Source organism: Cenococcum geophilum (genome assembly GCF_001692895.1).
Source record: "Cenococcum geophilum 1.58 unplaced genomic scaffold K441scaffold_53, whole genome shotgun sequence".
In the NCBI taxonomy this organism is placed as follows: Eukaryota; Fungi; Ascomycota; class Dothideomycetes; order Gloniales; family Gloniaceae; genus Cenococcum; species Cenococcum geophilum.
In genome coordinates, this window is record NW_027137611.1 from 1,094,953 (window position 1) to 1,117,780 (window position 22,828).

At 45.4% G+C, this 22,828-nt stretch overlaps 3 protein-coding genes across 3 annotated transcripts; 2 read left to right on the forward strand and 1 right to left on the reverse strand.

Annotated features, from left to right (window-relative positions):
• The first annotated feature begins 857 nt into the window (after positions 1 to 857).
• Positions 858 to 3,741, forward strand: K441DRAFT_619013 (amino acid permease). The gene is made up of 6 exons (XM_067645854.1): positions 858 to 1,529; positions 1,604 to 1,811; positions 1,932 to 2,147; positions 2,204 to 2,272; positions 2,323 to 2,494; positions 2,555 to 3,741. Exons 1-6 carry the CDS (start codon positions 1,271 to 1,273, stop codon positions 3,383 to 3,385), a joined length of 1,755 nt encoding a protein of 584 aa, XP_067499343.1. The 5' UTR covers positions 858 to 1,270; the 3' UTR covers positions 3,386 to 3,741.
• Positions 3,742 to 16,373: 12,632 nt separating this feature from the next.
• K441DRAFT_680873 (uncharacterized protein) lies at positions 16,374 to 16,909 on the forward strand (the record flags this gene model as incomplete). Its single annotated transcript, XM_067651411.1, has 3 exons — positions 16,374 to 16,454; positions 16,496 to 16,601; positions 16,653 to 16,909. 3 exons carry the CDS (start codon positions 16,374 to 16,376, stop codon positions 16,907 to 16,909), a joined length of 444 nt encoding a protein of 147 aa, XP_067499344.1.
• Positions 16,910 to 17,478: 569 nt separating this feature from the next.
• K441DRAFT_271175 (uncharacterized protein) lies at positions 17,479 to 19,586 on the reverse strand. Its single transcript, XM_067640878.1, has 3 exons — positions 19,518 to 19,586; positions 18,630 to 19,443; positions 17,479 to 18,576 (listed from the first exon to the last, which is right to left on the reverse strand). Exons 2-3 carry the CDS (start codon positions 19,368 to 19,370, stop codon positions 17,596 to 17,598), a joined length of 1,722 nt encoding a protein of 573 aa, XP_067499345.1. The 5' UTR covers positions 19,371 to 19,443; positions 19,518 to 19,586; the 3' UTR covers positions 17,479 to 17,595.
• Between the last annotated feature and the right edge of the window lie 3,242 nt (positions 19,587 to 22,828).

The following is a 22,828-nucleotide window of genomic DNA, read 5'->3' on the forward strand; positions in this document are numbered from 1 at the left end:
TGCTTCGCTGCCCCATGATTGCAAATTTATCGTGTTCTGCATGGATGTGTTTTTATTCAATTTGTTGTCGATTTTCAGAGAATAAAGGAAGAATCATGTCATTAGCAAGTCTCCGGTCCTGTCGGCGAAGGCGGAAGGCGGGAGGGGGAAGAACTATATCCTTCTCTAGCTGCAAGAGTAGGGCACCCCACGTTACGAACTGGAGGGTACTCCGGACGCCACTTTGCTTGAAAGTTCCGGGAGATGTCCAGACGCGGAAAGTAGGAAATTCGCACCTTGCTTAGTCAGAAATCACACTGCCCGAAGCTCATCCACCAGGGGCTAGCGCAATAAGTAAAACCACGCACGGGTGGCGGGAGCAGATGGTGAAAATGGTGAAGTTTCATACTCTTTCTCGTTTATGCTACCAGTATGCTACCTTGGAGTTCAGCACACATTGATCTGCTCGGAGCGGCAAACAGTTCGCGCTGCTTCGCTAGGCCGGTGTTGGCAAAAAGCTCCTCGCACGTCAGCTCTGCAGGTAAAATTTATCACAGATCCTACTGCTTTTTCCAAGATTTTGTCGAATCCCCGCAGGCAAATGCATGGTGGCGTTCGTTAAGCAGTCCCAGAGAAGCGTAGCTCGTGCCCTTGCAGTGCCGAGACGCTGAGACTTTTCCAGTCAGTTACGTCACCCAACATGATAATTTAAGATTTCTTCGTCCCCATCAACCATCCATTGTCAACTAGTGGCGCATCTCCCGGATAAGCTCAGACTCGCCGCCACGAAAAAGTTTTCACTGCCGTGACAGGCTAGTCGCGCCTCTCCGTCCACTCAGCGTCAAGCTTGGCCTGCCAATCTGCCCCTCTAAAGCTTGCCATGACCCGCCGATGGAGGCGCGCATCGCAGATCCCAACGGTGCAACTGATAAGCAAGTCGGTACTCCAGAAAATGCACCTCACCACCATTGGCCCTTCTGACCGTAGGGCTCCCTTCCAAAGATCTTAAAGTGTGGGGGAGGCCTGCAAACACAGGCTGCTGAGCCAAAGACCGCCCTACCTCCCTTATCAAGTGCAGGAAGCCACCTGCAACAGGGCGCTTTGGGCCGGTTGTCGTCATAGGCAGGATTTCAACGTTGCAATCAGAGCCTTTCTCACATCATGCGCTCGCCGTCATATAAATCCTGTCGCGTGCTCGGTGCTGCTGCGAGTTGGCAGGCCTTGCGAGTCTTTCGTGAACCATTCTTAGCCTTACCGACTCAGGCAGGCACGCCGCAACAACTAAGCAACCATGGACAAGGACCTGGAGAAGAACGAGAATCCTGCTGGACCCCCGCAGTACGACTATGGCTCGACGGCAGAGACCAAGGAAGGCACCAAGTTCAGTCTATTCGTGGATAGCTTCAAGAGGAATCCAAATGCGCGTATGGTCACCGAAGCCACCGATGCTGAAGGAAAGCCGCTGCCAGATCAACCTCCTGCGGAGCCTGCGCTGGCTATGAAGCTGAAGGACCGGCACTTGCAGATGATTGCAATTGGTGGCTCAATTGGTACGAAATACCTCATCCACCCCAAGGTCTTGGCCTCTCGTAACTAAATCAATACTGATCGCTGGTCCTTGTAGGAACTGGTTTATTCGTCGGTTCTGGGTCCGCTCTTGCACAGGGTGGTCCCGCGTCCCTCATCATCGCCTACGGTCTCATTGGAATAATGCTGTTCTGTACAGTCCATGCTCTTGGTGAGCTGGCTGTTGCTTTCCCCGTGGCAGGCTCATTTGCTATCTACGCGAGCCGATTCATTGATCCGGCGTGGGGATTCGCCATGGCTTGGAAGTGAGTGTTACATCTATCTCGAGTCCTATTACCTGAGCAAACACCTGATACTTGTGGAATCACATATCCTTAAATCGTAAGCTCACCAAGAGCCCAAAACTAACCGTGATTATTCAATAGCTACGCTCTCTCCTGGCTTGTCACGCTACCGCTTGAAATCGTCGCTGCATCTATCACTGTGTCGTACTGGCCTGGTGCTAAAGATACCAATGGTGCCGCATGGGTGACAATATTCCTATTCGTCATCATTAGCATCAATCTCTTTGGTGTTAGAGGCTATGGTGAAGCAGAATTCGTTTTCTCAATCATCAAGATCATCGCCGTGATTGGGTTCATGTGAGTTCGCCCGGATGTGTTATGCATTCGAGACTCGAGGTCATAACTAAAAATAGTATTCTCGGTATAATCATTGATACTGGAGGTGTGCCCGGTCATCGCCAATATATGGGAGCCCACTACTGGTAAGCGTGTTAGGGTAGTATAAATTAGTATATTTCTAAACCTTATTCAGGTATGATCCTGGAGCATTCCACAATGGATTCAAGGGTCTTTGCTCCGTGTTCATCACCGCAGCCTTTTCTTTCTCAGGTACCGAGTTGGTCGGGCTTTGCGCAGCTGAGACCGAGAACCCACGCAAAACACTTCCTACAGCTGTCAAGCAAGTGTTCTGGCGTATCTGCCTGGTAAGTCTATAGGAAGTTCCCGCAATATACCGACAAAACCTGTTAGTAACAAGCAATCAGTTCTACATGGTCTCCCTAACCATCGTCGGCTGCCTGGTCCCCTACAACGACCCCGATCTCCTCAACGGCGGCGGTAGCTCCGACGCCAACGCCTCCCCCTTCGTCATCGCCGTCAAGAACGCCGGCATCTCCGTAGTCCCCTCAATCATGAACGTAGTCATCATGATCGCCGTCCTCAGCGTCGGCAACTCCTCCATCTACGGCTCATCCCGCACGCTCGCCGCGCTTGCCGACCGCGGCCAAGCGCCCAAAATCCTCGGCTACATCGACCGCTCCGGCCGGCCCCTCGTCGCCATCCTCTTCTCCTCCGCCTTCGGCTTCATCTGTTACATCGTCGCGGCGGGCAGTGACACGCGCACGCAGGCCTTCAACTGGATGCTCGCCATCTCGGGCCTCGCCGCCATCTTCAACTGGGCCTCCATCTGCCTGTGCCACATCCGGTTCCGGCGCGCCTGGAAGCTGCAGGGCCACACGCTCGACGAGCTGGCGTACAAGTCGCAGGCCACCGTCTACGGCTCCTACGTCGGCTTCATCTTCAACATCCTCATCCTGATCGCGCAGTTCTGGACCGGCTTCGCGCCCGTCGGCTACGCGGACATGACGGCGGGTGAGCGCGTCCAGAGCTGGTTCGAGGCGTATCTCGCCTTCCCCATCGTGCTAATCTGCTACATCGTGTATAAGATTGCGTATAAGACGCGGTTTCTGCGTGTGCACGAGATTGATGTCACGAGTGGGAAGCGCGAGTTGAATCTGGCGGAGCTGTTGGCGGAGGAGAGGGCTGAGCAGGCGAAGTGGCCCAGGTGGAAGAAGATTTACAAGACGGTTTGTTAGTGGGATAGGGGCTTTTTGGTTTCTTGTAGATACCTTTTTTTTGGGGGGGAGGAATAGGGATGGTCTGAGGGGGATGCGGTGTACGATAGTGAGATATCGCCTTATGATTGAAGCTATGGCACGGCGCTTGCGTGATGAGGTCCTGTGTTGCGTTGTGTGAGAAGCCAGTGTAATGCCAGGGAATGGGAGAGTTGAAAACACGACGGCGGGAACTTCGCCTGAGTTGAGGTCATTCAGGAGTTGAAAAGCCGTTCATCAGTGAAGAAATACCTAATATCACAACCCAGCATCCTCAAGACCGACATCTATTCAGTACACCTGCCATTGCTTTATAGATGAATATAAAATTAAGCCAGAAAGTAACAGCGCAATAATGCCCGCCTTCACAGCGATATCCAGGTTTCGTTAACCTAATTTAGGTTGATTTTGCCGGGTAATAGAAAGTAAGCCAGTCAGGGCAGACCATTTGAGCGCGAGAAATACGCACATTGTAACGAAAAGCAAATCCGCCCAATATCGAATAGACAAGCTACAGACCAGCATGATGCGGAAATAGAAATATCACCGTCTTATACTCTTACATTCTACTCAGTAGCAGTCAGAAGAATCACAACCACCGCATACTGGCTCGAAGCTAAACTTCACGCAGCTTTCCTGATGGTAGCCTCCGGCGCCTTTGTTGCCGACGCCTAGAATTTTATTAGAAAATCCGCTGTCACGAGACATGACGACGGGGTAAACCCTGCGACTGGCCTAGTCCGAGCACTCACAATTATGATAAGTAGCCTTGAATATGTCGACAGTCTCCAGTAGTAACATCGTCTTAACCGCCGCAAGATCCTACCGCTCTTAGACAGCCGCAGCAGGATGGCATGCCTAGACCAGGCGGGTAGACCTGTTTTGGATGCGGAGGAAGTCACCGTTTTACCGAGCACGAATGCCAAGGGCTGAGGGATCTTATTTAGCAAGGACTTGTACATCTATCTAATCGAGGAAGGCTAGTAGCTAGGACGCGCGATCAGCCTAGACTTGAGCTTCCGTAGCTTGTCAATGAAGGACGGCTAAAGGATATTAAGAACTGGCTTCGTGCGTACCAAGGAATAGACTTAGATGGACAGGCAAGGGGAGGACAAGGACAGACGCAGAAACAGGTCCCTATGGTACGAATGAACTTTACTGCCTCTCATGACAGCGGTAGTAAGAAGGAAATAAGTCTAAACTAGGAGGACTACTATTAGAATCGCCTGACCTTAAAGACGGCCGTGTGACCAGGCCAACCATTAAGCCGTAGCAGGCTCCGCAACGGGTGCCGCAGGCTCCGCCGCAGGAAAAGAATGTACGACTGGGAGATTACATCCAGATTAGGTCACGGCCTGCGGATGAGACAGCCGAAGCTAGGAACGAGAATGAATCGACGGCCCGGAGTTGACAGGAAACGACAAGCTGCGGCAGCTACGGGGCCCGTATGCGGGGCTACGCGATATGCCCCGGCAGGAAGACGTGCTGGTGGTGGTGTGTTGAGGGGTGGGAAAAGTGAGGACGAGGCTAAGGACAGCGAGGTCGGCAGACGAGGCAGCAGGGGTAGCGGCAAAGAGGATCGTCCAGCTAGAGAAAGCCGAGAGATAGAGGAACTCTCCGCGGAAGAAGAAGCCCTGGAAGAAGCCGTCTCACAGGCCGAGTCACATTCCAGAACGACCGTTTTGCAGACCGAGTATGAAACATTTGGCTAGGGGACAGTTAAGTTCTAGGGTGGGGAGACGTAGACGACAGCCGTGCAATCTGTTTGCTTGTTCACCATATTTCCTAAAGCTCTTTCGGTCACCCGTTATTTCTATTTACTTCTTTATTTCTTATTTGCCCTTTTAATTACAAGAATCCGATACGTGCTGACAGCAAGGTAAAGGCAGGAGAATGTTTGCGTATGAGTATCTAGAATCGTCCAGCAAAGATGTCAGTTCCGCTCACCGCCTGTCACTGAGCCAATAGCGATTTTCCATGCTGGGCATAAAAATCCTGATCGGTCCATTCAGCAGCAGAGCCAGCAGAATTCTACACCGCCCCTGGAATTCGGTGATGCACCAGCTGCACGATGAGAACGGATGCCGAGAGAGCCTCAATTGATCGATTGTACGATACAGAGCCAGACACAGAGCCGTATGCAGAGCCTTAATCAATCGAACGACTGCGCAGAAGCCACGATCAGTCGTATACAGATGCAGAGCTACGGTCAGTCGAAGAATCGTATCAAGCCAGAGCACGTCACCGTCACTGAATCAAATCAATCGAACGTCGTCAAATTAGAGCCTTCGACCGAGCTGACTTTGTTCCTTAGTCGAACGACGATTGATCGCAGCACGACTGCCACTGCCATCCGAATTCAGTATTGCGCCAGCTGCATGACGAGAACAGGCATCGCGGCAAGGAAGGGACCTGTATAAAGGTAGCAGCATGATATCAGCGACCAGGCGCCATAGAACGGTAAAGCAGTATACAAAGAGACAGAAGCAAGAAGCCGCCACTGGGTGGTCTTAAAGATATTAAGGATGACTCTGGTGAAGCGTAGAGCCAGCAGGGTAGTGATAAAAGAAGCCAAGAAGTAAAAGACGGCTTAGGAAGGGAAGAAAAGTAGCTGTAAAAGACGTCCTACAAAAGCGTCGGGCCCGTGGTAGTGGTCTAGAGGGAACTGCCGTTAATGCTCGCGGGAGGAAGTCTTAAGATAGGTCTCTGGATTAGACGTTTGGAGGATACCGAGAGCCTTGATCGACTGTATACAGAGCTTTAACCGAACGACTGCACAGCCAGAGCCTTGATTAATTGTCTGCGTAAAGCCTCGGTCGTACGTGTGGCGGATAACACCTTGAGTTAAGCTAGAGCCTCAGCCAAATCTTGATCAATTGGACGCCGCCTCTGCAGCCAGGTCAGATCAACCGGAGCTTTCGGTCGGGCCGACCTAATACCCTATTTGGACGTCAGTCGATCGTACGTTGTCGCAGCCAAATCGAATTAGTCACCCGTCAGACATCTTCGACCAGCAGTCAAAGATACATCAGCGCAGGCAGACAGGTACCAGGCCTGATCAGGAAATCTGTATACGGTCAGTCAACGTCGGAAACACGATCAATTAACGTTTTGGAGCCCTTGCGAGAGCCTCTTCCCTTGGCTGCCCCCCCTTAGTGACGCCCACGGATTAGTTAACCATGACGATGGTTCTGGAAGAGTCCTCCACATGCGTCTACACGCGTTTCCTGCTTACATAAGCAGACTCCCTTTGTTCGTGTTTTGATTTGTCTCCGTAGCAATCACTTATTGGAACCTACAGATACAGAACCTCGATCGGGCGTGCAGCTGAAGACATCTCGAATCAAGCCAGGGCGTATTAGTAGCGTAGGGGGCCCAGGAACTTTTTACTGCTGCTTCCGTAGATACGCGTTGTTCTGATTTTGGTGTTCGCGCACGGGCCTACTCCTCTGCTCGCCTAAACGGGTTAAGGTATCCCTTAACCTGCTGATTCGGGTCCTACGTTATCGATAAGAATCTGGCCAATAGGAAGCTCTTGTTCGAGCCTCCGTGATGAGAACTGCAGTGACCTGAGGTTCTTCGTACAGCTCGGTACGGTGTTCGTGCACGGTGCAGCTTGGCATTGCAGGTTAAGGGATAGGTCCTTTCACCGCACTTGCACTACTCAACTGTGCTCTCATCATCCTCCATAAAAACCCCTTGTGCGCGTCACTCAGGGGCCAAAGGCGTGCGCTGTTCAGCCGCACGAATATCGACGGGGTATTGAGTGACTCAGCGGGCGCTTAGCCGAGCCTCTGGTACCAAAAAATCTCGCATAGGCTCCAGCTTCTAACGAAAGGTTTTGTTGATGTGGTTTAGCGCAATAGTAAAAGCTTGGTAGAAAGTCTGGTAACGTGTTCCACCACTCATTTGTCAACCCCAGTCATTCGACATCGTACGAGGTTGCAGCCTTTAAAAGACTTGAAAATTGATTCTCTTAAAAGGCCTGCTTAGCAAGATGTAGTCAAGCCTCTTTTTAAGGTAATTAATCAGGTTATGTTAATGTTATTATTGTTTTCGTGCGAAAACCAGTCTTGGTTTTAGTAGGGTGTCGAATGACTGGGGTTAACAAATGAGTGGTGGAACACGTTAGTACAAAATTTTGGTTGGCCTGTACGTATGTATGTATGTATATATATTCTATTATGGCTATGCACCATCTAGGGTATAGGCCGTTACAGAGCGCTAACTAAATACTTCCTACTATTAACATACTTGCTCTAGTTCAGAAGCCAACTATAAGAACTATATATCTATTACCTAACACCCTACTTAACCAAGGAAAAAATAAAGGAAAGTAATGTATTACTATTAGAAGAAAGTCGGAGTTTAGAGGCGAGCCTAAGTAAGTAGTTTTCGACGCCTCGTGTCCGTAGGGCTATTTTAGCATTATACGCTTTTTAATTGGCAACGCACCAGTAGAGGCATGTGTAGAGGAGGCTCGCGGTATATTCGGTTAGATAATTAGAGGGGGAATTCTTAAGAGTTTTTGCTTATTAACGTCAGCTTTTATACTCTCTATATCTTATATGCTTAGGTGTAAACGTCTAGTCTCCTTTACAAATTTAATCGTAGCTTTAATTACGCTAATGTCTGGCTTCTAACGCTTAATTGGGCCGTTAATATTCCTACCTCCTTTTTATCTGTGTAAGTAGCCTCCTAATATATATAATAGATCCCCAAATTAATCTCTATACTACTCTCTTAGTTTAAACCTCTACTATATCCACCTCTTATAAGAAAAGAGGAAGTGCTATATTAATTCTGTAAGCCTATAGTCGCATAACGCCGTCTTTAATATATTAATTTTATAGAGATATTCCTTTAGAAATAACTTGCCGGTCTATAGCTGCGTAAGGATAGCAGCTTTAGAGCTAATTAGCTGCTGGTATAATCCTACAGCCTTTCTAAGGTAAAGTGCTGTATTAATCTTCCTTATAAACTTGCCTATATTAGATCTTCCTAATAGAAGCGGTTCTATTATTATCTTAGCTCTTTTTAAGGCTTACGTTACAAGGTACTATAGGAGGCCATCTCTCTATAGTGGCTCCTCGCCCTCTAGTCTTGTCACTACTTTAGCAAGCTTATTGGCCTTCTTATTTCCTATAAATCCCAAGTAGCCTAGAATCTAGTATAGCGTGACATTGTTTAGCTAGAGCTTCTTTAAGATCTTTATAACTATTTCTTAGCAGGCTCTAGCCCTCTAGCTCTATACTAATAGCAACGCTAATTATAAGTCGGAGAATATTCTTATACTAAAAGCAGGTATTGGGGAACCTACTTAGTTAATAGCCGTATATGTGGGGTCCTATGGCCAGTTAGCTGCCTTGCTAATTACTAGAAGCTCTATTAGGTAGGCATTAGCCTGCTTAAAGCCCGCCACCGTTTTTAAAAGCGTTGCTTTAGATAGCGTAGCATATACGCTAACTCCTACCCTACTATTACGCACTAATATATTAACGTATATGTCAACCTACCCTAGCTTATAGTCTTTAATAATAGCTTAAGTATGCTTTTTGTCCTTGCATATTACTATATTAGGCTTAACCACCCACGGCGGGCATATATACGGTTTAACCTCTAGCACCCCCTTTACCTAGACATCCTTATATATCTCTACTATCCTCTAGAGCGGCGACTGGTGCCATCTATAGAGCCTCTATCTTTAAATTATCTAATAAGGATATAATTTGCCTAGTTTATAGATTAATACCTAGAACGCGATAGCCTGGTTATACAGCCTTTACTTAAGAAGGAGTAAGCCTACTTTTACCTCTGCTATTAGCAGAGCAATAGTATGGAACCCCCTAATAATAGCTTATGCCGTAATCCTCTACACCTACTAGAGGAGCTGCTTTAACTCTTATATTATAAGCGGGTACTATATCAGCAATACGTAGTCTACTACTAGTAGAACTAAGCTCTTAGCTAGCTGCTTAACGCTCTTAAACTACAGTCCCTTTAATCTACGCAACGCTAGCGCTACCTTAGTGGCCTTGCCTACCTTATCCGCTAGGTATACTTTAAACCATAGCTCCTTATTAAGAATCACCCTAAGGAGTTTAACTTCCTATATTAGGGGGATTCCTTTTCCTTTAAATTAGAGCGGCGTAGTAGTATCCCTACCCGCTTCTTTATATTTAGTAAGGTGGATAAATAACGTTTTCTTTGCTTTAAATTAAGCTCTACTAGTCCTCTCCCATTTCTTAAGTATTGGTATAATCTCGCCCTAGATAATCTACGTGTTTTCCTCTACTATAGGGCCTATAACCTATACTAAGTAGTTATTAACGAAGGCTATAGAGCTACCATTTCTAGGTGCGCTTTGTATAAGATCCGCGTTAAAGAATAAAAAGAGTATTAGGGCTAGTGCTAATCCCTATAGAAGGCCCGCCTGCGGGAGCGCTTATACCTTTAATGTGTATCCGTTAACTAGGATATAGGCTTAACGGTTTATATAAAAGTCCTACACCTATTATATAATTGTCTAAGGTATCTAACGCTGCTGTAATCTCCTAATTTCCGGCTCTATAGCCATATTATTATANNCNCCCTTAATATTAAATAATACTAGAGATAGCGTCTTCTTTCCTTTTTATACTCTAAATACGTCCTTATAGAGATACAATAGCGTATATATTATTAACCTTTGCTTCCTAGCTCCAAAGTGTATCTTAGGTAGTAGGCTATATTCCTCTACTAGGTATACTATCCTTTCCGCTACTAATAATTTAAGTGCTTTTCCTAGCGTCGGGAGGAGGGAGATCGGCCTATAGTTATTTACTACCATATAGTCCCCCTACTTCGGCTTTTATAGCAGTATAATCTTTACTACCTTCTATTCCTATAGTACCTTTCCTGTCTTAAGTAATTTAGTAAAGAGAGTGGTAATCTCACCGCTTAGTACGGGCCACAGCTCTCGCTATACCCTAGCTGGTAGGCCGTCCCTTCTAGGAGCCTTATCTGGGCTAGCCCTAAATATAGCTACCTTAACCTTATATTTAGCGATAGGCTCTTACGGTAATTAGTTATAGCTAATTATAGTTTCCTCCTCTTATTTGCACAGTGGTGGGGCTAGAAAGAATACCTAGAGTAGTTCTCTTGCAATATTATGGTTCTCCGTAACAACCTCTCCCTATCCTCTATCCTTCTTAATTAGCGGTATTCTTGTGAATGTGGATATAGCCTACGGATTAAGGTATTTTAACGCTTTTTATATATTATTACTGTTACTAAGGAATTTATCTTAATAGAGCTTTCTATATCACCGAATAGTCCTATAAAAGAGCTTCTTTGCTCTTGCTGCGATATTATATAGTTTAGGGTCGTCCCTTCCTTACCTCCGCATTGCGCTATTTTTATTCCTCTAGTATATATATAACTTCCTTAGCGTTATAAGGTCTTCGTTCCACCATCTTTTTATATATAGTAATGGCTTAGCCCGCTAGCAGTATACTTTAAGGGCTTTATTAACCTACCTGTTAAGGCAGTTAACTATTTCGTCTATATCTTTTATAGGGAATTCTATCTCTTTCTATCGCTCCACGTTTTCTTAAATCTTATCCCAGTTTATATTCTTAATAAGCAGCCTCTCCTAGCTCTCCTACGTGTCTATATTAACCTAAAAGCTAGTATAAATGGCTCTATAGTCTAACCTATACTTATACTCCTAGATAGCGCACTTTACTAGTTTACTTACTAGGCCTAGGGTTGCAAGTATAAGGTTAATTATTAATATTCGCCCCGCGTCGCTCTTAAATATAGGTACTTTTATTAAAAGCAGGCTCTGGAGTAACCGGTCCGCTATAAAATTAATAATTAACGCGCTTTCTTCCTACGTTAATATAGTACTAATATAACTTCCTCCCTATAGTAGATTATGCCGATTAAAGTCGCCTATAATTACCACCTCGGTATATAGGTCGCGTAATAGTTCACCCTAAACTAGACCATTAATCATCTCCAGCCTACTAGAGAGCTCCTCTAGGTTCTCTTCCTTAGTTCTTCTTAAATATCTATCTGGAATATATACTAACACAATTATAAGTCTCCTTTGGCCGACGTGCGCCACTACCACCATAATATCTACTAAATCTACCTACAGCTGTATAGCTGCTAGCTCTTTAGATGCCTAGATATATAACCTAACTAGGGGATACCGCTACTGCCTGCCTATTAGGACGAACCTTATCTACTAGGGATTTAAGCCAGCTAGCACTACTTCCCTATTTAAGAGAAAGCAGTAAGGCTCCTAGCCTAGAATAAAGTGGAAGTCTGTTAGCGCTTTATTATTATATAGCGTATACTGCGCTTCCCTATACTTCTTTATATTCGCCTAAAGGATCCGAAGTTCTTTATTTATAGCGTTATCGTGCAAGAATCCTATCTATCTCTTTCCTATATGCTAGGCATTTATAGTGCAAGGCTTAGTAAGGACCCTGGCAGTTTACGCAGTATAGATTTACCATCTTACACCGGAGATGGCCTTCCCGCCTATACATTTCGCATATATTAGGTCGCGTGTAGTCTCTAGCCTTATATCTAAACCTTCTGCATTTATAGCATACTATAGGGGTACGTTGCTCCTTAAATGGTGATATAATAATCGCGCCTCCCCTAAATAATATGTTGTCCGACATAAGCAGCTTCTCTATATCCTCTTTTATTGCCACTTTAATAATTACTAACGCGTGCTAGCCACGTGGCCTTAGTTATCCGAGCCATCTTATTATATATACCTCTACACCATTCTCTACCCCAAAGCGCTCTATGGCTAACTTACTTACTTTTCCGCTGTTAATATCTATCGCTAAAGGTACTTTAACCCAGTCCGCCTTAACCGCGTACCACTTGGGTCCAATAAGCCTCGCCCTAAAAATATACGGTTTAAGCTATTAAGCAGTCGTCTGCCTAAACGCAGCTTCTTTATTTTTTTCCACCAAGAATCTAATAATGCTCGCGCTGTCGCTTATTCGCTATACGCGGAAGTCCTTAAGTATAGCTCCCGTAAGCCCCTTAACATCCTTTATGCCTTACGCAATAGTTTACTTTACTACTTTAGTAGTAGCTACCCTCTCTATTGCCTCTAAACCCGCTCGGCTAATATCTATTACTAGCTGCTAATTAGGTTCCTTAGGGTTCCTGGCGCTTATTATTTATAGCAAAGTTATCTCTAACCCTGCTATACCTTTACTAGCCGCTACTAATACCTATGATTGTGTTAGAGCTAAGGGAGTGTTTAGTTGCGCTTATAAGGACTAGATAGCCTTTTAGAGTTCGGCGTTTTGCTTTTTAAGGCTTCGCTGTTCCGATTTAATGTCTATAAGGTTATTTCTAATACTCTTAATAATGCTATTCTGGTTTATGATGATATTGCTCTACTATACTATAGTTTCTTTAAGGCTTTTAATAAGTTAATAAAATTCATTACGATTAATACCTCCTCCTTTATATTTAGGTAAGGTAGAGACTCTTACTATAGGGAATAGAGGCAGTATATACTGTATAGCTTATAGTCCGGTTTATAGTGTGGTTGTCTACTATTTAAACTATACTAATATTTGGGCTCGTGTCCTTAGTAACTGCTAGGCCTCTTACACCTTCGCGCTCAGTTTCTTTATACGTCTTAGTGGAGCTACTAGTGGGTTTAGAGGTAGTATTGCTAATACGCGTTTAGGGGTTAAAGCAGCTATTAGGGCTCTAGGGCTTTATTCGGTGGGCCGCAGGGGCCACCTTACCGCGGGAACTAGCTAAACGAAAGACCAGGATTTAATTAAAAGAATATCCGAGATGAATATCCTCCTCTTTCAAAAGATTTCCCAAGCGCCGTGGTTGGCCTGTATAAGGGGGTAACATGAATGGGTTAGACGCCCCCCCTGCTAGTATAGTACACAAATTAACCTGGTCACGCTATGTCACTTTAGACTCGCTTGTTTCTTGACCTTTACTAGCAGGGAAGGCGTTTGACGTATTGTGTAGGCTCCAGACCTTCTAATGAAAGGTTTTGTTAATATTGTAGTAAAACTTTAGTAGAAGGCTGGTAGCGAGGTACAAAATTTTCGTTAGCCTGTACCCTAATAATCCGCATGTTCATATTTTAATGTTCGTTACGTGATTCTGCCACTTAAGCCAATTAGAAGCAGACTTGGCAAGTTTAAAATCTGGTACCCGAAAGTATAGACTCAATTACCTAGGTAGGGATCGCAGGTGATTCTAGGAAAAAGAGCCCTCTTTTTGCGATATAAATCGATTTCTACTCTCTGCATTCTCTATCTCTCCTCTTTTGCAGCTTACACACTAAAACCACTTTACCAGCTCTTCTTAACTTGATTTAACCAATCCCCGCTTAAGCACTAAACTTACCGAAAAACATGCCGAAACTTCGGTCCCAAAAATCAGCCACCTCCGGCTCCTTGCAGAAAATGCCAATCCCTAGCACCCCGCAGAAACTCCCCGGCCCCCCAGCAGAGGTAAGAAACTGTCTTTTTCACTTGGCGTCTTTGCTCACTTTATTTATAGCCCAATAGTTTTAACGTTATCGCATATGAACGCGTCGAGGCACTAGACGAGGAATTCGAGGCTGTTGCCAAGGAAACACTGAGGAGAGCGATGGAAAGCGCGGAATACGGGGCGGCCGAAGAGGTGACCACCTATGGGAATAGAGCAGGCCTGGACCTCCTGGAGGAGAGAGACGACATGCGGGAGAGGATGAAGAGGTTGGAGGATCGGATGGCCCGATTCGCCGACAAACACGAGGGCCAAATCGCCGACCTCCAAGGCAAAATCGCTGACTACAAAGACGAAATCGCTGACTACAAATTACCTCAGAAGCTCAGACTAAGAAATCGATTATGCGGATATAGGAATATCCGCACCGTCCGCTAAGCTGATTTAGGACGGTAATCGTTTTCTTGGTCTGAGGCACTTTGGCGAGCTTTGCAGAAAACCTAAACACGGTTTATATGAGAAGACCTCATTAACTTTAACGAAATTGATCTACCCTTCCACAATACCTATCAACATAAAAATTACACCAAATTATAGAGAAAAGCCTACTCTATAAGTTATGAGATCTTTAGCTCCTTATACGCGCGCGACGTTAAGAGGAATTCGTCGCGGTAGAGGCCCCAATTCTACCTCGCCGAGCCGCGCAGTAAACACCAACGCTGAACGCTTACGCCCACGCCACCAGCCCTCTGCGTAGAGCTGTGGAGCTTTGCGAGAGCTCTGCGGAACGAAGNTCAGGGGGAGACCTGCAGGAAGCTCCACTAAAGCTCTGCAAAAGCTCTGCACGAAACTCTGCACGAAGCTCTGCACGAAGCTCTGCACGAAGCTCTGCACGAAGTTCTGCACGAAGCTCTGCACGAAGTTCTGCACGAAGCTCTGCACGAAGTTCTGCACGAAGCTCTGCACGAAGCTCTGCACGAGGCTCCGCACGAAGCTCTGCTCGAAGCCCTGCTCGAAGCTCTGCTCAAAGTCCTGCTCGAAGCTTTGCTCGAAGCTTTGCTCGAGCTTTGCTCGAAGCTCCGCACGAAGCTTTGCTCGAAGCTCCGCACGAAGCTTTGCTCGAAGCTCCGCACGAAGCTTTGCTCGAAGCTCCGCACGAAGCTTTGCTCGAAGCTCCGCACGAAGCTCTGCTCGAAGCTCTGCTCGAAGCTCTGCTCGAAGCTCTGCTCGAAGCTCTGCTCGAAGCTTTGCTCGAAGCTCCGTACGAAGCTCTGTAAAAGCTCTACTCGAAGCCTTGCTCAAAGCCTATATAGAGCTCTAAAGCTCTACTAACACGCAGCACTAATATACTAGGAAGGTTCTACAATCGCCCGTACNAACGTCCGTACGAACGCCCATACAATCAATTGATTAATTGCCCATACAATTGTCCCTACAAACGTCTCTGCAATTGATCGCCCGACGAACGTCTACCGTCTGCACATCTACACGTCTGCACGCCCGCACGAAGCTCTGCACGAAGCTCTGCACGAAGCTCTGCACGAAGCTCTGCACGAAGCTCTGCACGAAGCTCTACATCAGGCCCTACACGAAGCTCTGCACGAAGCTCTGCACGAAGCCCTACACCAAGCTCTACACGAAGCTCTGCACGGAGCTCTGCGCGAAGCTCTACACGAAGCTCTGCGCGAAGCTCTACACGAAGCTCTACTAAGGCTCTACACGAAGCTCTACTAAGGCTCTACACGAAGCTCTACTAAGGCTCTACACGAAGCTCTGCACAAAGCTCTACTGAGGCTCCGCACGAAGCTCTGCACGAGGCTCTGCCCAAAGCTTACCCCCTAGTAGTAGCAGAGGCACTCCGGGCCAAGGGAGGATATTTTCAAGGAAGGACCTAACTATAGCACCTTCTAAGTGTTGCAATAGCTTTAAGTAGTAGATATCTATATATCTGTATAGTTTTATCTATATTAGTANACTATTTAATAAGATANAATATNTGCTTATGCTTTTAACAACGCGTTTTTTAACTTTAACGAAATTAATGTNAGGACNAAGCAATAGCCGTATTATAAAATTTATACCATTTAGAAGCCCTAGTTCTTAAAAATATTGTATTAACTTTTGGTAATAATAACGCGTTGTGTAAATAAATAAATTAGATATCCGTAATATCCATTTTGCGGATTTTGCTTATGCTTTTAACAAAACTCGCCAAAGCCTCTCAGACGTGATTTTGCAATTCGGAAGACGGCTTAGGTTATTCCGATGCTAGCTAAAAAATCGCGTCTGAGCTCGCTGAGGTAAGACTACAAAGACCAAATCGCTGACCTCAAAGACCAAATCGCTGACTACAAAGACGAAATCGCTGACCTCAAAGACCAAATCGCCGACGACGGGGCCCAAATCGCCGACCTCAAAGACCGGGTCGCCGACGACGAGGCCCAAATCACTGATCTCCAGGATCGCGTCAAAACCCTCACTAAAGATGCTGAAGGATATCACGGTATTAGGCATAGATTTATCGATGTCTATCGCCGAGATCACTTTGGGGGCCTTACTGAGGAAGGTGAGAACAGAATTCATGCGGGTAATGTATACGCCCATGAGGGTGATGCGACTGCCGATGCAAGACTCTATACCACTGGCCAACGAAATGACGCGGATGCTCTAATTGATCTTTACGGACTAACTGTTGATCAAATCTTGTTTCTTGGTAAGTGTCTAACTTCCTAAGTTTACATAGTCGCAAGCTAATGCTCTATAGACGAGGCTCGTATCAACCGTGGTATCGCTATCCTTAATACCGGCGCAGCCTGGATCGCGAAAGGGCGGGCTAATATACCGGAAGATGTGGCCGCTACCTTTCAGACATTCACCACAGAGCTTATAGCGAAGCTTGACCAGAATTTGACCAGCCAGAGCTTAATCAACAACAACACAGCTCTTGGCAGGGCTCGTCGCGCGTTTTCGACGGCTCACTACAGAGGGCTGCGTGAAAGAAGGCCAAGAGTTGCTCCGTAATGGTGTAATTGAGGCCCTTAATGAGGTGGCCGGCTGGGTGTTGTAGTACTAGGGTATGGCATAGGTTACAGCGCACCACAGCTTCTACATTATGTAAATAACTAAGTAGAGTTATAAGCAGAGCCTTTGTCTTACATCTTCCAATCAGTCTTAATGCTTAGGTGCAAGAACTGCTAAAGGCGGCAGCGGGCCTCTTGCCTGTTTGGGTCACTTGCTAAATGTGCCTTATCAGACTTATTAGGCTCTTCGGTCTCGTCTCCGTCGTGAAAGAGCGTCCTAGGAAGGAGAGTACCAATACCATGCGATCGTTTGCTGTCTCAGTTAGTTCCTGATTAGCCGCCTAGCAGTTTATGCACATAGACCTCACCCGTTGTTAAAAGAATCCGGCGGGGTCTGTAAGGTAATTGATGCTTCCGGCAAATCATTGTGTTAAGCCGCCCGTAAAGCCACATCGCCTCCTAAGACAATGAAGACAGCGGAGCGTCGACACAGTCAATATTTTAGGTGTCGGGGGAGTGTCGGGGTACAAGCTATTGAAAGAGAGTAGAGGGAAGGTTGAGAGATTGAGACGAGAATATTAGCTATACAACTAATTTTGTTACAAACCTCCCTATAGTTTTGCCCAAGACTCTTTCCCCTTACTGACACAACAATCCAGAGCTGAGCCACTAACACGACCCTAATCCTTAGCCAGCATCAGCAGGAGGCTCCAAGTCTTCATCAGAATCAACACCAGGTTGCTCTTCCAAACTTGCCCTCCCGCCCTTCAAATTGCGCTCCAAGCAAAACTTTACATCCTTCTCACATGCAGGTCCATGCACAGTCAGTCCCCAGCGGTGGATTTCGTTGAGCCAGAGGATGCAGGTGCGGACCTCAGCTAGGACAGTGAAGCTACCTTGGGAGACTTCTAACGTAGTGCAGCCAGGCCAGGTCCAGCGGTGAGGGGAAAAAGGATGGTGCCGTGGTTCGAAAGGGCTAGAAGTGCGAAGGGATATTGTGTGGCCATCTGGCTGCGCCGGCTGAGCCTGGAGAAGCGGAAAGGGTGGAGTTGTTGGCTTGGTATGCACAATCGCCGTCGGATCGTTTAACTGGAGGCACCAGACCGAATATGTTTCCCCTGCCATCGTCATCCCATAATGCCTCATGGCCGCCGTGTGCTTGCTTGTCCAATCCCTATCCGTCGCCTTAAGCCGCTCGACTTTTAGCCTGGATCGATTGTACAGCGCTAATGAGCCCGCCGCCGCTACCTGGTTCCGGGCTCGAAACTCCATACCATTGTCGCTATCTCGCTTAAACTCGATTGTGAGGTATGGACACGTGATGGAGCGCTTACGGGTAAGAAAGACGTATTTAGTAAAGCGCGCGATGTAGTTGCTATTAAAGGCCATCGTAGATAGCCAGTAAGCGCGGTCAGGACGAAGGTCAAAGCGAAAACGCTTATTGGATGGGTTGGATTCGTGGGTGGGAAGGATGGGAGGTGCTTGCCACCATGTTTCACTTTCGCTGGCAGGGGCGGCTTGGTCGACTGTGCACTCGGCCCTCCAGTAGCGACCTTCATCGCGGTCGATACTACGTTTATCGCAACGGAGCAAAGTCGTTTTAGCATAATTAGCGAACTCAGCCTCGGGGAGGGAGTGAAACATCATGTAGAAGTACTCTTGTTTCACCTAGAAGATTAAGTTGGCGGGCTAGAGAGTATGAAAGGACGAAGTGAGCATACTTCGTTAAGAAATACATCTCCCGCGTTGAGCCAAACCTTAGATGCATCACATCCCTGGAGTCGTTGATATGCTCCTGCCATGCTCCCATAGTCTAACGCAGGAAGTTGTGTGCCAAAATGGCGCTCAGGTAAAATATAGTCGTAGTTATAGATGATTATAATACCGCGCGGCGCTAGCACTGTTGTTCGGAAGTCCCGATCAGTGGCCTTAGCAACGCCCGATGCCGTAGAAGTAGGCGCTGTTATAGATGTTAATACAGAGACCGAGTCTCCAGGCTGAATTTGTGTATCCACCTTCCTACGCCCTCTTCGACCAACTAGTTTTGGAATATTACTGACTCCGCTACCTTTATTACTCATGACGAGTTGCCAGGTGTAGCTAATTGTTTTGGGGTCAGTAGGTGGAGGGGTTGGAGGAGTTTTTGCATCATGCGAAAGAAGTTTTGGTATTTGCGTTGCTGCCTGGCCCTGTTTCCGGAGCACTACCGACCTCGACCTACGGTGAGCTCCGCGGGTTTGGACATGCTCATGTGGCGCCATGGCAACCGAAGATATGTTTCGAGAAGAGCATTGGCATTGGAACTGGGGGCGAGGTGGTTTTAGAGGGAGATCAGCGGCGAGGGAACATTTAGATGGAGAGCAGTGGCCTTCGTGAGCGGCGAGGGGACATTTAATTGAAGAGCCGTGGCCTTGTTGCTTTCGGCTGCGTAGATGTGTTGTGGTGGGTTGCAAAGGTTGCATGGTGAGGATGTGTACCGAGTTCCAGAGGATAAGAAAGCCTTTAAATCAGAGTGGTGGATGATGTTGGAGACAGCTGTTCGGCAGTAAACAAACACAGCTCGGGCGCATACCATAATTCGGCACGTGCACTGGGATGACGTTACCCACCGACAAATAAAGCTTCTTTAACGAAATTGTTAAAGCTGCCCATGTAAGGTCTAGGGCTGTATATAGGCTTAAAATAATCGCAAGAGCTGGATCTATTAACGGTGGATTTTTTGGCCCTTATATGCATGCTCATTACGACGTTATGCGACGTTATGCGACGTTATACGTATGCTCGTTGCTATCCCTTGCAACGCTGCTTCCAACACTTATCGATAAGGATCAGCCAATCAAATCGTTGGGATCAATGAGCAGTGATGAGATATTTCAGGCTTTTGATATGTATATAAAACGCTATAAGAGCTTAATTTTTGGGGGAGTGTCGTGTAATACGTAAGCCCCAGCACTCATCCTTCCTGTAGAATTCCATTCTACAGGCACGATTGAAAGGCATAGTGGTTAATTACTATAAAATTGTATGGACGCGTCTGCGAACATTTGAAAATGGTGTTCGCGCACGGACCAACTATCGTTGGACACCAGGTTGCAAATTCTTAATAACGACTTTTTTTTTTGGCGAAAATAAGCACGGCTCTAGGGGGTTATAGGCCGAAGGAGTCGGTCGGTTCCGATCTGAAGGCCTCAGATTCAGTTCAGAATACGTTGATTCGGAGTGATTTTGGCTGCATGGCCTCGAAGTTTTAATTTTCCTCTCACCGCTCGTAAAACGCCAGAATTGTACGTTAAAAAGTTGGCAACTTTACCGTATAATAAGGCTTCTGAACCGAAGGCCTTGGCGTTAGTTTAAAAAGGAGCCCCAAGCTCCTCATTTGAATTCTAAAGCCTCTAGATTGCACATGCCTGTGCTTTTATAAAGCCACAAATGCGTACCAAATTGGGGAGGAATGCGTCCTTCTCTGCCGGACTTTCAGTTTAGATGGACATGTCTATGTGGCTAAGCGAGCACTGCAGCAGCACCCCTGCATCTCAGCAACACCAACATCATCAACATTCACAAAATTAAGCCTTGCTTGCTTGCTTTCTATATTAGTCTTATTTAAGAGCTAATACCTTATTTACTCAATTTCTAATAATTAACTGTTACTATTAATGACTTAACGACCTATACGCTCGTCTAAACCTTCGCGAATTATCTATAAAAACCTTAAAAACTTAACCAATAACGATATACTCGACGAGCTAAACTCCTTAGAGGTTACCTACTAGTCTCCCTTACCTTCCCCTATACCTTTAGGCGATACGCTAGCATTACAGTCTCTATCCTCTATAATGGTGCCTCTCTCCACGGCTTAATGTAAGACTTTAGCTGCTAAAAAAGCTAAAGAACGGCTTTAGTAACTACATAAGGAGGACTTAAGGATTAGAAGAGCTTAGGTAAAGGAGATTAAGGACTAGGCAACCAACTAGAAAATAAGACTCCTTTAGGAATAGGAGGACCGTACCAAAATGCTACGCGTCCGAAAAGAATAGGAAGATTAGGCAACTAAACTCTATATATTAAGCCTCGCTACGGTAACAGCAAGATCAGCTACGGCAGTATTATCCTTAACCCTAATTAATAAACCGGCTCTGGTCTAAGCCTTAGAATAATATCCTTATTGTTAATAGCGTCCTTTCTATAAGACCGAAAGAAGGGACGATAAAGGACTACCCGTCCGTTGAAGTGTAGGTAAAGGGCTTCCTTAACTATATAATGATTTTAATTGTTATATATAAGAATCTTTCAGTAGATCTTATTCCCTAAATACTTACCTTCTGCAATTAAGTTATCTAGCTATCTACCACTTACTAAATTACTCCCTTAATAACTATGGCCTTAGAGTACTACTCTATGGTTATTTAAAAGAACTAGTTAGAGCTAGCTAACTAGAAGATCTTTAATAACTTCCTAGATATCTATTGCAATTCTAGTACTTATAAATCCGCATCTATTTTAAAACGCGCGCAAGTAAGTACTAATATCTTAAGGACCTGTTATAGCTTTAATAGAGGGAAGTATAACCTAGGTAAGAATTATAAGTTCCTATATACCTATAGTAAGTGCGGTGGCCTATATACTGCGAGGAATTATAAGTAGTAATTACTAGAGGAAAGTATTAATAAGGAAAAGGAAGAGGAGGAAGAGGATTTTATTAAGCTATACCTATACTCCACCGAAACTATGCTCTACCCTTATAGTACGGGTAGGCTAAATACTATACTATTATTTCTAGTCTTTCTGCCCTCCTCTCCTCTATAGGACTCTCCCTCCCCCTTAATTATTTAAGCGTGGGGGTGTTATCTATCCCTATACCCCAGCAACCTCTAACGCAATATTATTAGTATCTTAAAGTTTAGATGCTAAATTAGGGCAGACCTAGAAATTAAGCTCCTTTCCTAGAAGAACTAAGCCTTAATAGCCATAAATACGGTCCTAATCTTAGAGAAGATTAGCGCCGATCTAAATATAGGTAGGATTATAATAGTAACGTCTCCCGTTATATTCTTACTACTAGGTTTAGTACCTAAAGCGGATAGGGGATGGCGCCGTATTTATAACTTATCCTCACTATTTAGCCGATCTGTTAATAACTTAATCCCTATAGCATTCGCCACACTATAATATTTAATAGTTAATTAGGTTCTCTAATATGTTATATATACAGGCCGTAGTTACATAATTATTAAGAGGGATATTAAGGACGCCTTTTAGAATATTCTACTTTCTATTAAAGCTTAACGCCTTATAGGGTTCTCCTAGAAGGGTGTAGTGTATTTTAAATATTGCCTCTTATTTAGCCTTCGAACTGCACCCTTTTTATTTAATTTTTTTACAGAGAGATTCTACTAGATACTTATCTAATATATCCTAAACGCCGCCTTAGAGCACTATTTAAATAACTTTATTTTTATACTTTCTAACGCTTCTATTCTCCCTTAATTACTTAGTGTATATAACTAATTAAGCGATAAATTAGGTATCCTATGAAATAAATTAAAGAATATTAAAGGCACTACGGCTAAAGTCCTAGGTTATATTATAGATACTCTAAAGTCTAAGCTGCGTCTTTCTCCTTTAAAATAGGCTACTACGATTAAGGAGATTAATAAAGCGTTAAGTAGTAGATCCTTAACGCTAGTTTAGAGTTAAAAACTAGCTAGTAGACTTACTTAGAGCGCCCAGGTAATTAGGCTTAGGCGTTTATATAACCACTCTATCTAGGAGTTTATCTCTACTTTTATAAAGGTAGGTAGTTATCCTTACTAACAGCTAATAGCTAAACTTTGCCAAGACTTGTTATGGTGGAGGGATGCTTTTACCCTTTTAAATGGTATCCTCTTCTTTAATAATACGGATTAAAAATAATTCTATT

Coding starts and splice junctions, on each gene's coding strand:
- K441DRAFT_271175 (XM_067640878.1), bottom strand. CDS start 19,370: ATGCAACCTTTGCAACCCACCACAACACATCTACGCAGCCGAAAGCAA. Junction 18,577..18,629: donor GAGATGTATTTCTTAACGAA/GTATGCTCACTT, acceptor TTAATCTTCTAG/GTGAAACAAGAGTACTTCTA.
- K441DRAFT_619013 (XM_067645854.1), top strand. CDS start 1,271: ATGGACAAGGACCTGGAGAAGAACGAGAATCCTGCTGGACCCCCGCAG. Junction 1,812..1,931: donor GGATTCGCCATGGCTTGGAA/GTGAGTGTTACA, acceptor ATTATTCAATAG/CTACGCTCTCTCCTGGCTTG. Junction 2,148..2,203: donor ATCGCCGTGATTGGGTTCAT/GTGAGTTCGCCC, acceptor AACTAAAAATAG/TATTCTCGGTATAATCATTG.